Consider the following 16501-nt stretch of genomic DNA (forward strand, 5'->3'; position numbering starts at 1 on the left):
CATTATTTTGGCGCCACATTACCCTCAACAGAAGACGGGGAGAAAGCAGAATACTGACGCCATTGTGGATGCTACAGAACATTTCCTGGGATTTCATCCAGAAAGTAACAGGTTTGTGATACAATTACGTACCATTGCTTGATGATAATCCTCACTGAATGCCTGCTTTATGGGATGGTTTATAACCGTATATATGGCGATGTTGTTTCCCGTAGACACACCTTGTACCGGAACCATCAGTATTTTGTTAATTTTTTTTAAAAGTAACAAACATGTTATACTTACCTGCTCTGTGTAATGGTTTTAAACAGATCAGCCCCGATCCTTCTCTTATCAGGTCCCCTGACAGTGCACATGCCCGCCCCCCCTCACCCCCCACCATCAGGGGGCGATCTGAGGAATCATTGCGAGATGTGGTGGAACATCATCAGGGGGCAATCTGAGAAATCATTGAGAAATGTGGTGGAACATCATCAGGGGGCGATCTGAGGAACCACTGCGAGATGTGGTGGAACATCATCAGGGGGCAATCTGAGGAATCACTGCGAAATGTGGTGGAACATCATCAGGGGGCAATCTGAGGAATCACTGCGAAATGTGGTGGATCATCATCAGGGGGCGATCTGAGGAATCACAGCGAGATGTGGTGGGACACCATCAGGGTGCGATCTGAGGAATCACTGCGAGATGTGGTGGAACACCATCAGGGTGCGATCTGAGGAATCACAGCGAGATATGGTGGGACACCATCAGGGTGCGATCTGAGAAATCCCTGCGAGATGTGGTGGAACACAATCAGGGTGCGATCTGAGAAATCATTGCAAGATGTGGTGGAACATCATCAGGGTGCGATCTGAGGAATCACTGCGAGATGTGGTGGAACACCATCAGGGGGCGATCTGAGGAATCACTGCGAGATGTGGTGGAACACCATCAGGGTGCGATCTGAGGAATCACAGTGAGATATGGTGGGACACCATCAGGGTGCGATCTGAGAAATCACTGCGAGATGTGGTGGGACACCATCAGGGGGCGATCTGAGGAACCACTGTGGGATGTGGTGGGACACAATCAGGGGACGATCTGAGGAATCACTGCAAGATGTGGTGGAACATCATCAGGGTGCGATCTGAGAAATCACTGCGAGATGTTGTGGAATACCATCAGGGGACAATCTGAAGAATCACTGCGAGATGTGGTGGGATGCCATCAGGGTGAGATCTGAGGAATCATTGTGAGATGTGGTGGAACACCATCAGGGGGCAATCTGAGGAATCACAGAGAGATGTGGTGGAACCCCCATTCAGGAGGCAATCTGAGAAATCATTGTGAGATGTTGTGGAACACCATCAGGGGTCAATCTGAGGAATCATTGTGAGATGTGGTGGAACACCATCAGGGGTCAATCTGAGGAATCACAGAGAGATGTGGTGGAACATCATCAGGGGGTGATCTGAGGAATCACTGCGAAATGTGGTGGAACACCATCAGGGGGAGAGTTTGAGGAATCACAAATAGAAAGTCGGCTTTGATAAAGAGATGACGGCACGGGGAGGAACCTGTAATTGGAGAGCAGCAGGTGAAGAAGACAATGCTGGATTTTCTAATTTAGTAATTGATTGGGAGGTTAAAGGTCCGCTTTGACACCTAGGAGTGAACGGCTGCTTTGTTTTAGCTGCCTGCCCACCAACATGCAGAAACTGTAAATAGTGGAGCAGAGCTCAGAAATAACAGCAGGAACCGGAACCTCTACCTTAATTATCCAATGAGGATGGAAATACAGGTAGTGTTGGGGTGGACACACACATATTAAAGGATGGACATGCAATTCAGAATCTGCTTCTTAAAATTATCACACTCAGTCTCTAATGACCTAAGGCCCCACCCCTGAGGATGACATATACACTAAACCAAGCCCCCAATTCATGATCAAGAGATGGACACACAGTAAGGAGTGACACTAGAAGAGAAGTATAAGAGGGTGAAGGGCCTGCAGTAAACAAACCAAGCCATGTCCTCCTGACCAATAGCTTTCTGTGAACATTAGAGACTTGCAAGGTCCAGGCGCAGCAACATTGCGTACAATCACACAATTTTAATTTTGCACATATGGCCAGGTCTGGAAAGGAAGGAAATCTTCCTTTTTTTTTTTCTTGTTTTGTTTATCGTCTTTTTACCTGCTCTCTCTGAATCTATAATGAATTGTATTATACTATTTATTGTATATATATTGTTTGATGCATATTGTTTTATCACAAAGGTTTTTTTTATGCATATAAATTTGATCCTGAAGAAGCTCAGCGTTTGTGAGCGAAACGCGTAGATCCACCTACTAGATCATGTGACGCATGTTATGCATTTTCTGTCATACAATCATTGTGACTGTTTTCTTTTATCCTTTTTGTACATTTAATAAATATGGATTAATTCCTTTTAATAGATTTTGTTTGTTATGTTTGGACATAATTAGTATATCCTTCTTCCGCCCTTCTCTCCTTGTCCCCTCCCTCCTTCTGTCCCCTTTTCCTTCCTTTCTAGACCTGGCTATATGTACACAGTTTCTATATCTCTAGGGGACGGTGCCAGAATCTTATACACAGAATTCCACTCTCCATTTAATTTTCTCACAATTTTAACGGCTTATGGACTGCCAGCTGCAGAAATACTGTGGCAGGCTGGCCCTCCTGCGCAAACCGCCATAGGTATACGCGTTGGTCATGCGCCTGAAACTAGGGGGGGGGGGGGGAGCGCGCACCACCGCCGGCTTGCTTCCGCCCCCACTAGGCAGCAGGGTTTTCGATTCACAGGGCAGGCAGCTCCGATTGCCGCTTGACCCCCGCGATCGTTCCCCACTGAGAGATAAGAACAGTCAGCTGTTGTACACACAGCTGACCGTTCTTCTCCCTGGAATGATCATAGAGCGCCTGTGATCCTTCTATATAGGAACATATGTCTCTATGATCATTTCACAAGCCACGCCCCCACAGTTAAAATCACTCCCCTAGGCTTACATTTAACCCTTTGATTGCCCACAGATTTAACCCCTTCCCTGCCAGTGTCATTATTACAGTGCATATTTTTAGCACTGATTACTGTAGTGATGTCACTGGTACCCCCAAAAGTGTCAAAAATGTCAGTTAGGGGTCCGATCTGTCTGCCGCAATGTCGCAGTCCCGCTAAAAATCGCAGATCACCGCCATCACTAGTAAAAAATAAATAAATAAAAATTACATAAATCTTTTCCATAGTTCGTAAATGCGATAACTTTTGCGCAAACCAATCAAAAGACGCTTATTGTGATTTTGTTTACCAAAAATATGTAGCAGAAAACAAATTGGCCTAAAATGTTAAAAAAAATTTGATTTTTTACATTTTTTTTGGAGAATGTCATATAGCAGAATGTTGTTTTATTTTTTCAAAATTGTCGCTCTTTTTTTGTTTATAGCGCAAAAAATAAAAATCGCAGAGGTAATCAAATACCACCAAAAGAAAGCTCTGTTTGTGGGAAAAAAAGGACGTCAATTTTTTTTAGGGTACAGCGTCGCACCACTGCGCAATTGTCCATTAAAGTAAGGCAGTGCCGAATCGCAAAATAGGGCCTGGTCATTAAGGGGGCAAATCCTTCCGGTCTTAAAGTGGTTTTCCAGGACTGGTTGGTATATCCTTCTTCCGCCCTTCTCTCCTTGTCCCCTTCCCCCCCCTCTGTCCCCTTCTCCTTCCTTACCAGACACAGTTTCAATATCTCTAGGGGACGGTGCCAGAATCTTATAGACAGAATTCCACTCCCAATTTTAATCTTACCGTTGATTCTGTTAGTCCACCGACAGACACCGTCAATCCTAACAGAACACAATATCTGTATGTGGGCAGCCCTAGAAGTTGCGTGATAAGAGGGAAGGCCTGCGATGGGGCGTTCCAGTTCAGGGTATGTGCCTGAGATCTGAGGAAGAAGGAACAAACTGAGGTTAGAAGAATGATCTACACTGTGCGGATATACAAATTATCAAAGATAAACAGATTTGTAATTCACCCGGATACCGGCAAACCCATTCCATTAATGGTCATCTAACCCCACAGATTACCAAACAAGAGCCACTACAAGCAATCATTGATCACCCCCTGAACACGATATAAGAAAAAGGAGCGGATGTATGATAGGATTACCTGGGGAATATCCGCTCCAGGTCCTCCCGGTCAGGGATGTGCGGCACAGGCGGGTTATCCTGGTGGAGAAGGCCAAGGAACACGGAGCCGGCATGAGCTCGGAAGCGGTCAATCTTCTCCGAAGACTGCTGAGCTATGGTGCACATCATTCTGCGGCAGCTGCAGGGAATAACAGCGAGTGTTAATAAGACGACAGCCAGCTCTTTACTGGAACAGCCAACCTCCTCTTATTTTGTTCAATAGACAGACTTTTATGTATAAAAATGAGTTCATGGGCAACTCTGCAACAAGGAACAGGAGAGGAAGCTGCATGGACTTCTTCAGTGCAATGTCAAGTGAGTCACCCGGAGAGCCAATCACCTCCATTCCCCCTGACGCAATGACGGCTCCATTATTCAATATACTACAGGCTGTCATGCCCCCAGGAGGAGGGTCATCTTATGGTATAATGGCATCAGCGCTGCTCTCTGCAGTACTAAACACCACCCACCACTGCGGTAAGGAGAGGAATATGACCCCCAAGTGATCGGCCAGAACAAAGGAATTAAAAAAAAAAAAGCTGCAGGGGTAAGCGGCATAAAAAAAAAAAAAACTGGGTTGGTTTTGCTTCATTCAATTATGTATAGAGTAGGGAATGGTTAAAAACGCTGCTTACTCTCGGAAATTCTCATCGGTGGTACTATCCCCCTTCTGCTCCCCCTCCCCCTCTGATCTCTCTTGTTTCTTCTCCTCCTACCCCCTACTCCTCCTGTCCCCTCCTCCTCTGCTCTCTCTTCTTTCTTCTCTTCCTACCCCTACTCCCCCCTCCCCCCCCTTCCTCTGCTCTCTCTTCTTTCTTCTCTTCCTACCCCCCCCTTTCTCTTCCTCCCCCCCACCTCCTCCTCTGCTCTCTCTTCTTTCTTCTCCTCCTACCCCCTACTCCTCCTGTCCCCTCCTCCTCTGCTCTCTCTTCTTTCTTCTCTTCCTACCCCTACTCCCCCCTCCCCCCCCCCCTTCCTCTGCTCTCTCTTCTTTCTTCTCTTCCTACCCCCCCCCTTTCTCTTCCTCCCCCCCACCTCCTCCTCTGCTCTCTCTTCTTTCTTCTCCTCCTACCCCCTACTCCTCCTGTCCCCTCCTCCTCTGCTCTCTCTTCTTTCTTCTCTTCCTACCCCTACTCCCCCCTCCCCCCCCTTCCTCTGCTCTCTCTTCTTTCTTCTCTTCCTACCCCCCCCTTTCTCTTCCTCCCCCCCACCTCCTCCTCTGCTCTCTCTTCTTTCTTCTCCTCCTACCCCCTACTCCTCCTGTCCCCTCCTCCTCTGCTCTCTCTTCTTTCTTCTCTTCCTACCCCTACTCCCCCCTCCCCCCCCCCTTCCTCTGCTCTCTCTTCTTTCTTCTCTTCCTACCCCCCCCCTTTCTCTTCCTCCCCCCCACCTCCTCCTCTGCTCTCTCTTCTTTCTTCTCTTCCTACCCCCTACTCCTCCTGTCCCCTCCTCCTCTGCTCTCTCTTCTTTCTTCTCTTCCTACCCCTACTCCCCCCCCCTCCTCTGCTCTCTTCTTCTTTCTTCTCCTCCTACCCCCTACTCCCCCCCCCTTTCTCTTCCCCCCCTCCTCCTCTTCTCTTTCTTCTCTTCCTACCCCCTACTCCTCCTGTCCCCTCCTCCTCTGCTCTCTCTTCTTTCTTCTCTTCCTACCCCTACTCCCCCCTCTTTCCCCCCCTCCTCTGCTCTCTTCTTCTTTCTTCTCCTCCTACCCCCTACTCCCCCCCCTTTCTCTTCCCCCCCTCCTCCTCTTCTCTCTCTTCTCTTCCTACCCCCTACTCCCCCCCTCTTCCCCCCCCCTCCTCTGCTCTCTTCTTCTTTCTTCTCCTCCTACCCTCTACTCCCCCTCTTCTCCCTCTCTGCTCTCTCTTCTTTCTTCTCCTCCTACCCTTCAGTGTGAACCGACTCTTAATGTTGAATGGTTTGTCTCGTCTCTGTAACTGGTACATTCTACAGGACAGCTTGTTCTTTTGAAAAACAACGGACATACTGGCTGGATCCCCAGGTCAAAAAAGAAGAAAGAAAGCCTAAAAAAGAAAATGAATGCAGCCATCACATCTAAGAATCGGTATGCTGCAATATGTTTAGTGTTTGCTTTTGGGCTTAATACGGCTTTAAGCACAACCATTCCAGAATAGTGTTACTGTAGTCAGGGTCAGGGAGCACTTCAGACAAGATCTTCAAGGAATGAAATGTCGGTGTTCCTGGATTTTCTCATTGCATACATTGTTTTTCTATTACTTACAAGTCTTCTCCTATGAGGTCCGGCTCACTTCCCACCAGTAATAAAGTGATGTCCATCAGGCTGCCCATAGCGGCTTCTCGCACCCTGAAAATATCATAGTGACAGATAAGTAACTGTGCAAGCTGACCGATACAGCGATACAAAGTATCTATTCTGTGTAAATATCACCGCAAATTATTGAGATCTAATTATTATAAAAAATCAATACATAGAAAATATAAAAAAGTAAAACACACCATTACATTTCTATCAGTTTCTTCTACATCTCATTTCTGATCAGAGCCGCATTTTAACTTTGAAAGCCGAACTCCTGGCACCAAAAAATTCATTTAAATATATTTCCTTGTTTGCACAAAGGATACAAATCCTGCTTTTAAATTCCCCGATATCATTTTGTGAAAGTAGAAATATCATCACGGTGCTCTACATAGCCCAAGCAGATAGTTGTGGGAGGGAACCAACAGGCTCCACCCATTACAGACTACCTGCAGAAATGTACAAGAGGGGGCGGAGAAAAGACCAGTCACCCTGTACAAAGAGAGAGAGAGAAGAGCTGTAGGAGGGGCCCAGTAGGCTCCACCCACTACAGGCTGTCTGCAGAAAACTACAGGAGGGGGCGGAGACAAGACCAGTCACCCAGCACAAAGAGAGAGAGAAGAGCTATAGGAGACCGTCTGTCTGATCCATCTGGAGATGGTAGCTGAAGAAGCGGGCAGCCCTTTTCTTGGTCCGATCGTAACCACAAAAAGTGAGTCTGACCTCCGAAAGGACTCAGTAGCTGACAGATACACCTGAATCGCACGAACCACATGCAAGGTATGCAAAGCAAATTTCTTGGGGTGAGCTGGCTTGGGACACAAGTAAGGCAACACAATGTCCTTATTCAAATGTAAGTCAGAGACAACATTGGGCAGTAATGATGGACAGGGACGAACAACCACCTTATCCCTATGGACCACTAAATAGGGACTGCGACAGGATAATGCCGCTAATTCCGATACCCTGCGGGCCGAGGTAATAGCCACCAAGAATGTCACCTTCGGGGATTACGTAGGCAATGGAATTGCCTCAAATGGAGGTTTCTGTAGAACTGAAAGTACTAAATTTAAATCCCACGGAGGCAAAAGAGACCATACAGATGGAGCCACATGTCGAACCCCCTGAATGAAGGTATGAACTAAAGAGTGCGTGGCTAGGCGTCATTGAAAGAAGATTGCCAGGGCAGACACCTGGCCCTTGATGGTACTCAAGGCAAACTTCTGATCAACGCCCTGTTGAAGAAAAGTTAAAATCCGAGCTACAGAAAATGATCGAGGATGAGCGCCAATCGACTCACATGTACGATGGGATATCTTGCTGGAAGACGACTTCCTCGCCTTTACCATAGTAGGGATCACTGATTCAGACAGACCTCCATCCCTCAGTACCTGGCTTTCAATAGCTAAGCCAATAAAACCAGGGACTGTAAAGCAGGAAGGTAGATCAGCCCTTGGGACAACTGGTCTTCTCTGAGAGGAATCCCACAAGGAACGTTTATGGCCAACAGACTGATTGGAAGATCCTCGCCCTTAAATACTCGCAGGAATTGCGGAAGAAGCCTGAGCCAAGGAGGATACTGGCCTTACCATAGCCCTTGGACGGCTGTGGCATGTGCCAGAGGAACCCTTGATGCACCTAGGGGTCTCCTACACTGGGACCCTTCAAGACTACCAGGGCAGGACACACTATCCCAGGACCCATACAGAGTGCAGATAGCGGGGAGACCCCAGGGGTCTCTGCTACATCCTCTGCCCTGGGACCCCCACCAGACTCCATGTCCAGACAGGGGGAAAAGGGAGTGGGGGTTACCCGTGTCCACCCCAAAAAAAAAAACACCAAAAGGGAGAGGTGGGACTGTACTTACACTTCCATGGTGCGGGTACTGCTCCAAACAGAATCCTCACCACCGAAATAGGGGAGCTGTCGGCCAAGGGACCTCTGCGACTCAGACCTAAGCCCGGTCGTATGCGACCCTGCAAGACATTTAACTCACGGGCCAGCCTCTGTCCGTGAGGCTATGTCACGGCCGACCCTGTGAGTAGCTGCAGTCTGCACATGCTCACTAGATCTAGATTATCCAGCCCGTCGCCCAGCCCGGCAGTTGACTGTGGATCTCCCGAGAGAAAAAACAAAAAAATGTAAGGAAGGAGAAAAAAATGACTAGGACCAGAGATCCCATCCGGGAGCCTAGGTCCTTACCCCTGACTAGACAAATTAAAACTTATTACCTAGAGCAGAGAGGGGGGTTTATATACCCATCTGAGGACGGCCCATGAGCGTAGCCAGGTGTTTTTTTGTTCTGCCTAGTCCTACTCCTGGAGGAGGCAATATAACCCAGTAGTTATGATTTATGGAGCGCTGTGTCCATTGATGAAAGAGAAAATCAGTTTAATCCAAAACTATACAAAATCCAAAATATACAAACATACGTTCCATTACGCAGGAGACCCCCTTCCTTCCCACCCTTCGTCTTGAAAAACTCAACCCACCTCAGCATCATCTTAGTGATTTTTACAGTCTTTTTGCTATGTAAGTTCTTCTCAGTTAGTCCCCATTCACACCTCAGCATTTTGTAGCTTGAAGCTCCAAAACGCTGAAGGAGAAAAAATAAATAAAATAAAATCAATTATTTTCTACTGGGGCAGTTCACATCTCCACTACAAGTGGCCTGAAACCAAATGCCTGAAGCTCAGAAAAGTTTTCGATTTGGGAAGATTTGTGCATTTTTGAACAGTTTACCCCCCATAGAAATGTATTGAAACATGAGCCTTTGAGCCTTTTGTCGTTTTTTTAAAGCATTTTTCTGCTCAAATAATTAAATAAATATAAATAATAAAGAAATACAATAAATTAGAAAAATAATAATAAATACAATAAAATAAGTAAATAATAAATAAATGAACTCCAGACTTTTTAAACAAAGGGCCAGTTTACAGTCCTGCAGGCTTTTGGGGGGCTGGACTGTGGACAGTGAGTAGAAAATGTTCCAGCATAAGTTGGAGTAACTGCCCTATTATTGGTTTAACAGGAAGAATACCGCCCTATGGTTGGTATCAATAAGAGGAATAGTGGCCCCATCGACGGTGTCAATAAGAGGAATAGTGGCCCCATCGACGGTGTCAATAAGAGGAATAGTGGCCCCATCGACGGTGTCAATAAGAGGAATAGTGGCCCCATCGACGGTGTCAGTAAGAGGAATAGTGGTCCCATCGATGGTGTTAATAAGAGGAATAGTGGCCCCATCAATGGTGTCAGTAAGAGGAATAGTGGTCCCATCAACGGTGTCAATAAGAGGAATAGTGGTCCCATCGATGGTGTTAATAAGAGGAATAGTGGCCCCATCGACTGTGTCAATAAGAGGAATAGTGGCCCCCATCGACGATGTCAATAAGAGGAATAGTGGCCCCATCGATGGTGTTAATAAGAGGAATAGTGGCCCCATCAATGGTGTCAGTAAGAGGAATAGTGGTCCCATCAACGGTGTCAATAAGAGGAATAGTGGTCCCATCGATGGTGTTAATAAGAGGAATAGTGGCCCCATCGACTGTGTCAATAAGAGGAATAGTGGCCCCCATCGACGATGTCAATAAGAGGAGTAGTGGCCCCATCGACGGTGTCAATAAGAGGAATAGTGGCCCCGTCTACGGTGTCAATAAGAGGAATAGTGGCCCCATCGATGGTGTCAGTAAGAGGAACAGTGGCCCCATCGACGGTGTCAATAAGAGGAATAGTGGCCCCATCGATGGGGTCAATAAGAGGAATAGTGTCCCATCGATGGTGTCAATGGGAGAAATAGTGGTCCATCATTGGTCTTAGCAAGAGGAAGAGTGCCCCATTAATAATGTCAGTGGGAGGATAGGGCCTGATAGAGGATACCAAAGGGCCACATCTGGCTGCAGTTTGGAGACCACTGTCCTAACCAAAAAAAATAATAATAAATAAATACATCCCCTAACATAAAAATGAATAAAAAAGTATAATCTCTAATTCTAACCCCTAACCAAAATAATAATAAATTATAAATAAATAATTAAATCCCCTAAGCCTAATCATAACCCCAACCCATACAAAAATAAAGAAATAAAAGCAGATGAAAAAGCTGAAAAACACAGCAACAACTGAAGAAACTGATATTCCATCTATCTGTGCTGTATGCTACAAGCTGTGGATGTACATTTCTATAAAAGAATGATTTGCATGGCTCTGTCCAGACTGCAGTGATAACATAAATAACACAAAAGATTTATTGCCTGTTCTGTCTGTGTGATTAAATAAAATAAAAAGAAAACTGATATAAATCAACAGCATTTTAAAAGACTTAATAAACTTTGCACCAGTTTTTCCCATCTTCTCATACAAGGTGTGAAAGACGTGTTGGACTGGTGGGGGATACTGACATAGCAGAAAAGGATCATCAAAACTTGGCTGCAGTAAACATGAAGTTTAGCGTCTGAAGTACAATGCGTGTACACTGTGTAATGCTGCCCTCTTGTGGTTAAATATAAGTATGCAAAGCACAAAAAAATGCAGGGGTATTGTGGGGCCTCTGAAGCTGTTACTATATCAGGACATCAAATACATTTTATTTGTGTGTATTCAATAATCCCCAGAAATACTATGGAAAGGCATTTTCTTTTCTAAGCGGATACACTGAAATTTCTCACAATGAAATGCTATCAAAACTAAAATGTGTATGAGAAAGGAGTAGGATTTTAGACACCGAGATTTGTTGTGCAGCTGAGCACAGACTACTGCTACCTCCCCCTGTTATTTCAGGATGAAAGCATGTTCACTAAATGTATGACAGGAGATTCTAACTGTGTATAGGAAAATGTCACCTACAGTGGCGGACATACTTCCATAGTGGTCCTATAGGTCCCTGAGCAGAAGGGGGCACAGTTGGGACAATGAAAGGTGAGCAGTCTATCGGGGTCCACCATTTTTAACTTGCCTGCTTCAGAGCTTAGAAACATGTATGCATGTAGATCAATGCATGTAGTGATCTCCCCAGGGAGGCCCATTTAAATGTTGCTATGGGGGCTCCATGACTTGCAATGGACCGCTTGCTCCCCTAAGGATAAACTTGTAACTCACATATTCAGTTCATAAAAACCCCTAAAGGATGTAATATTTGTGACTATAACAAAGTAGATAGACATTTATTTTTATAGATTGTTAATATGGAGTCCCTCCTCTGATTCATGCGATTCATGTAATGATGTACCCAAATAAAAGCAACAATAAGGAAAACCCCTTCCCGGTGATCTTCTCTTACCATGTCCCCACATCACCCCGGCTGTCGGTGGTGTAGTCATTCATGCTGTCCAATAGTGTGTTGTAGACGAGGGGGACGTTGTCTCTGCACAATACCTCATCCCGTGAGCCGTCAGCGCTGACCCCCACACTCTGACACACCCTGCAAAGCAGACAGATGAAGAGAAGAGTTGGTGTATGACAGAGAAAACGTTTCCTGGTTATGTTGTGATAATTAGGATTTTAGGTTTTCCTGTACAATTCTGTGTTTGAAGTAATCATGGGACACAGGTGACTTCATGTTTGGTGCAAGAAAGGAGAGAGCGGCGCCAGCTTAGTATAGTACAAGTTTATTTAACACTGTTAAAATTGGTGACTCACTGTCCGAGGTTGGGTGAGACCGGTACACAAAGACTGTTAGGGTCATCCATCTTCCTCTTCCAGGATAGTGGTCATAGGAGAAGGTGGTGAGGTTCCAGAGGTATAGCCGAGCCTGACGAAGGAGCACGGATGCTCTGAACGCGTGCAACCCCTATTTTTCTCCTGCCAGGAAGTGATGTCATCAGGGATCAGAAGTCGGCAGCCGGAGCCCTGTTGTGCATGCTCCGCAGCGGTCAGTGACAACTAGCAGCCCCACAGCGGCTCGGCTATACCTCTGGAACCTCACCACCTTCTCCTATGACCACTATCCTGGAAGAGGAAGATGGATGACCCTAACAGTCTTTGTGTACCGGTCTCACCCAACCTCGGACAGTGAGTCACCAATTTTAACAGTGTTAAATAAACTTGTACTATACTAAGCTGGCGCCGCTCTCTCCTTTCTTGCATCTCTCAGGGCTTCTCCACGCTTCAGCCGGCTGCCGCGGACTATAGCTTCCCTACAGTACCAAACTTTGTTACCCCCCACGCAGCCCCATAACCCCCCCCCTCCCATCCACCCACATTCCTTGTATCACCTTGGGATATTAGAAGAGCGCCATGACACCCCCCACTTTCATGACTTCATGTTTGGGACTACTTGGGTCATACTGCCACCTTCAGGCCAAAAAAAAAAAAAAAGACCCAGGCATAACCCCTCCCCGCTCAGCTAAGCCTCAGTTTCAAAGCAAGCCGTGAATGAACCACTTGTGTCCCATCATTGGTATCAGTGGGAGGAATAGTGCCCCATCATTGGTGTCAGTGGGAGGAATAGTGCCCCATCATTGGTGTCAGTGGGAGGAATAGTGCCCCATCATTGGTGTCAGTTGAAGGAATGGTGCCCCATTGATGGTGTCAGTGGGAGGAATAGTGCCCCATCATTGGTGTCAGTGGGAGGAATAGTGTCCCATCATTGGTGTCAGTGGGAGGAATAGTGCCCCATCATTGGTGTCAGTGGGAGGAATAGTGCCCCATCATTGGTGTCAGTGGGAGGAATAGTTCCCCATCATTGGTGTCAGCGGGAGGAATGGTGCCCATCATTGGTGTCAGTTGGAGGAATAGTGCCACATCATTGGTGTCAGTGGGAGGAATAGTGTCCCATCATTGGTGTTAGTGGGAGGAATAGTGCCCCATCATTGGTGTCAGTGGGAGGAATAGTGCCCCATCATTGGTGTCAGTGGGAGGAATAGTGCCACATCATTGGTGTCAGTGGGAGGAATAGTGCCCCATCATTGGTGTCAGTGGGAGGAATAGTGCCCCATCATTGGTGTCAGTGGGAGGAATAGTGCCCCATCATTGGTGTCAGTGGGAGGAATAGTGCCCCATCATTGGTTTCAGTGGGAGGAATAGTGCCCCATCATTGGTGTCAGTGGGAGGAATAGTGCCCCATCATTGGTGTCAGCGGGAGGAATGGTGCCCATCATTGGTGTCAGTTGGAGGAATAGTGTCCCATCATTGGTGTCAGTGGGAGGAATAGTGCCACATCATTGGTGTCAGTGGGAGGAATAGTACCCCATCAATGGTGTCAGTGGGAGGAATAGTGCCCCATCATTGGTGTCAGTGGGAGGAATAGTGCCCCATCATTGGTGTCAGTGGGAGGAATAGTGCCCCATCATTGGTGTCAGTGGGAGGAATAGTGTCCCATCATTGGTGTCAGTGGGAGGAATAGTGCCCCATCATTGGTGTCAGTGGGAGGAATAGTGCCCCATCATTGGTGTCAGTGGGAGGAATAGTGCCCCATCATTGGTGTCAGCGGGAGGAATGGTGCCCATCATAGGTGTCAGTTGGAGGAATAGTGCCACATCATTGGTGTCAGTGGGAGGAATAGTGCCCCATCATTGGTGTCAGTGGGAGGAATAGTGCCACATCATTGGTGTCAGTGGGGGAATAGTGTCCCATCATTGGTATCAGTGGGAGGAATAGTGCCCCATCATTGGTGTCAGTGGGAGGAATAGTGCCCCATCATTGGTGTCAGTGGGAGGAATAGTGCCCCACTGTTGGTGTCAGTGGTTAGAATGGTGCCCAAAGAGCCAGATAAAAGTAATCAAAGGGCAACATCTGGCCCCAGAGCCACCGTTTGGAGACCAATGGACTAATGCATGGTAAAGACTGCCATGTTTGCTTTACTGTACATTATTGGTGGAAGGGAGAAACATGCCGGAGGAGAAGTGAAACACAAATCATGTAATAAAAATGTCCGTACAGCACATAGTCAGACTGCTTACTGAAGGAAAATGACGGAATCATTGTCCCTGTAGGCGCATCACATTACCATATCCATCCAATCTTCATAACAAAACATACCCCCCGGGGATAAAAACTTATATGATAAACAAATGTTTTATGATAAAGCATGGAGCAGAATAAATGACATACATGTAAATTGCCTTCAGGGCGTCTCTTCTGGCTTCAGCAAAGCTGACATCTTTGGGAGAGATGCAGGTGACCTTCCGCAGGCCTTCCAGGACCTTCCAGACAAACAGAAGAAAGATCTGAGATGAGATATTCTGCAATCCACAGCTTGTCTGTAATCACACAAATCACCGACCTACAACCATCTATAGGAGACTTCACTCATCATAAAAACCCTTTACATTATAATCAGGTCATCAAAAACCAATATATTGGGAGCCAGCAGTTAAAATGTCCCTTACATTGGTGGTCAGTGGGAAAAATGTCCCTTACATTGGTGGTCGGTGGGAAGAATGTTCCTTACATTGGTGATCAGTGGGAAGAATGTTCCTTACATTGGTGGTCAGTGGGAAGAATGTCCCTTACATTGGTGGTCAGTGGGAAGAATGTCCCTTACATTGGTGGTCAGTGGGAAGAATGTCCCTTACATTGGTGGTCAGTGGGAAGAATGTCCCTTACATTGGTGGTCAGTGGGAAGAATGTCCCTTACATTGGTGGTCAGTGGGAAGAATGTTCCTTACATTGATGGTCAGTGGGAAGAATGTCCCTTACATTGGTGGTCAGTGGGAAGAATGTTCCTTACATTGATGGTCAGTGGGAAGAATGTCCCTTACATTGGAGGTCAGTGGGAAGTATGTTCCTTACATTGGTGGTCAGTGAGAAGAATGCCCCTTACATTGGTGGTCAGTGGGAAGAATGCCCCTTACATTGGTGGTCAGTGGGAAGGATGCCCCTTACATTGGTGGTCAATGGGAAGAATACTCCTTACACTGGTGGTCAGTGGGAAGAATGCTCCTTACATTGGTGGTCAGTGGGAAGAATGTCCCTTACATTGGTGGTCAATGGGAAGAATGCTCCTTACATTGGTGGTCAATGGGAAGAATGCTCCTTATATTGGTGATCAGTGGGAAGAATGTCCCTTACATTGGTGGTCAGTGGGAAGAATGTCCCTTACATTGGTGGTCAGTGGGAAGAATGTCCCTTACATTGGTGGTCAGTGGGAAGAATGCTCCTTACATTGGATTGGTGGCCAGTGAGACATAAGTACAGGTTGGTAGTCACAGATTGCTCAGGCTTCAGTGACAGACAGATGCCAGATAACATTTGGTGTGAGCAGTCCATGATAATGCCATCCCCCGGGGCTTCCCCCTTATAGAAAGCCTCTCTATTCATTGGTGAGACGGCAGGAAATCTGCTTATCCTATATATTTGTATGCAGCTAATTAGTGCAGAGTCACAGTTTCTATATAATCTGAGTACACAGAGAGGTGACAGAAGGTCCTGGCAGATCACCAGTACCGGGGCCCCTCTGGCAGTGTGGGCACATCCCTCATACCTGTTGAAGCTTGCCCTTCAGCATGAACCGTGGCAGGGCACCCAATGCCAAGGAGAATCCGCAGCGAGTCATCTCTACCGTGCTCTGGAGCTGCCCGATGTAATACTCCACTACGTCATCTGTGTACAAAAGATCTGGAGATTACCCCCCTGATCATACAATAATACGGACACAACGAGACACAATCTTCATTTATTGAACATCCACACTTTATATTCCCCGAATGACGATCGATCACCCCATTACTGTCAATGGCGTTCTACAACCAGGGGCTAAAAGTGCAAAAGGATAAAAAACCTGGAAGAGAAATATCAAATCTGTCTATGCCCAAAAGATGCCTGGGATGGCGGTCTGATTTCTCATAGGTCCTGGCATTGCTCAGGGATGGCGGTCTGATTTCTCATAGGTCCTGGCATTGCTCAGGGATGGCGGTATGATTTCTCATAGGTCCTGGCATTGTCAGGGATGGCGGTATGATTTCTCATAGGTCCTGGCATTGCTCAGGGATGGCGGTATGATTTCTCATAGGTCCTGGCATTGTCAGGGATGGCGGTATGATTTCTCATAGGTCCTGGCATTGCTCTGGGATGGCGGTCTGATTTCTCATAGGTCCTGGCA

General features: G+C 46.7%; 1 protein-coding gene across 1 annotated transcript in view; it reads right to left on the minus strand.

The window, feature by feature from the left end:
• The window catches only part of TBCD (tubulin folding cofactor D), a 315022-nt gene that overhangs the window by 42255 nt on the left and 256266 nt on the right, over positions 1 to 16501 (minus strand). The window contains exons 27-32 of the mRNA XM_082272657.1: positions 15884 to 16002; positions 14512 to 14603; positions 11741 to 11881; positions 6427 to 6510; positions 4165 to 4323; positions 3802 to 3940 (exon numbers count right to left, since the gene is read on the minus strand). Coding sequence (XP_082128783.1) covers positions 3802 to 3940; positions 4165 to 4323; positions 6427 to 6510; positions 11741 to 11881; positions 14512 to 14603; positions 15884 to 16002 — 734 coding nt within the window. The remainder of the gene's footprint in view (positions 1 to 3801; positions 3941 to 4164; positions 4324 to 6426; positions 6511 to 11740; positions 11882 to 14511; positions 14604 to 15883; positions 16003 to 16501) is intronic.

The sequence above is a fragment of the Pelophylax lessonae genome (assembly GCF_965119305.1).
Source record: "Pelophylax lessonae genome assembly, chromosome: 11".
In the NCBI taxonomy this organism is placed as follows: domain Eukaryota; kingdom Metazoa; phylum Chordata; class Amphibia; order Anura; family Ranidae; genus Pelophylax; species Pelophylax lessonae.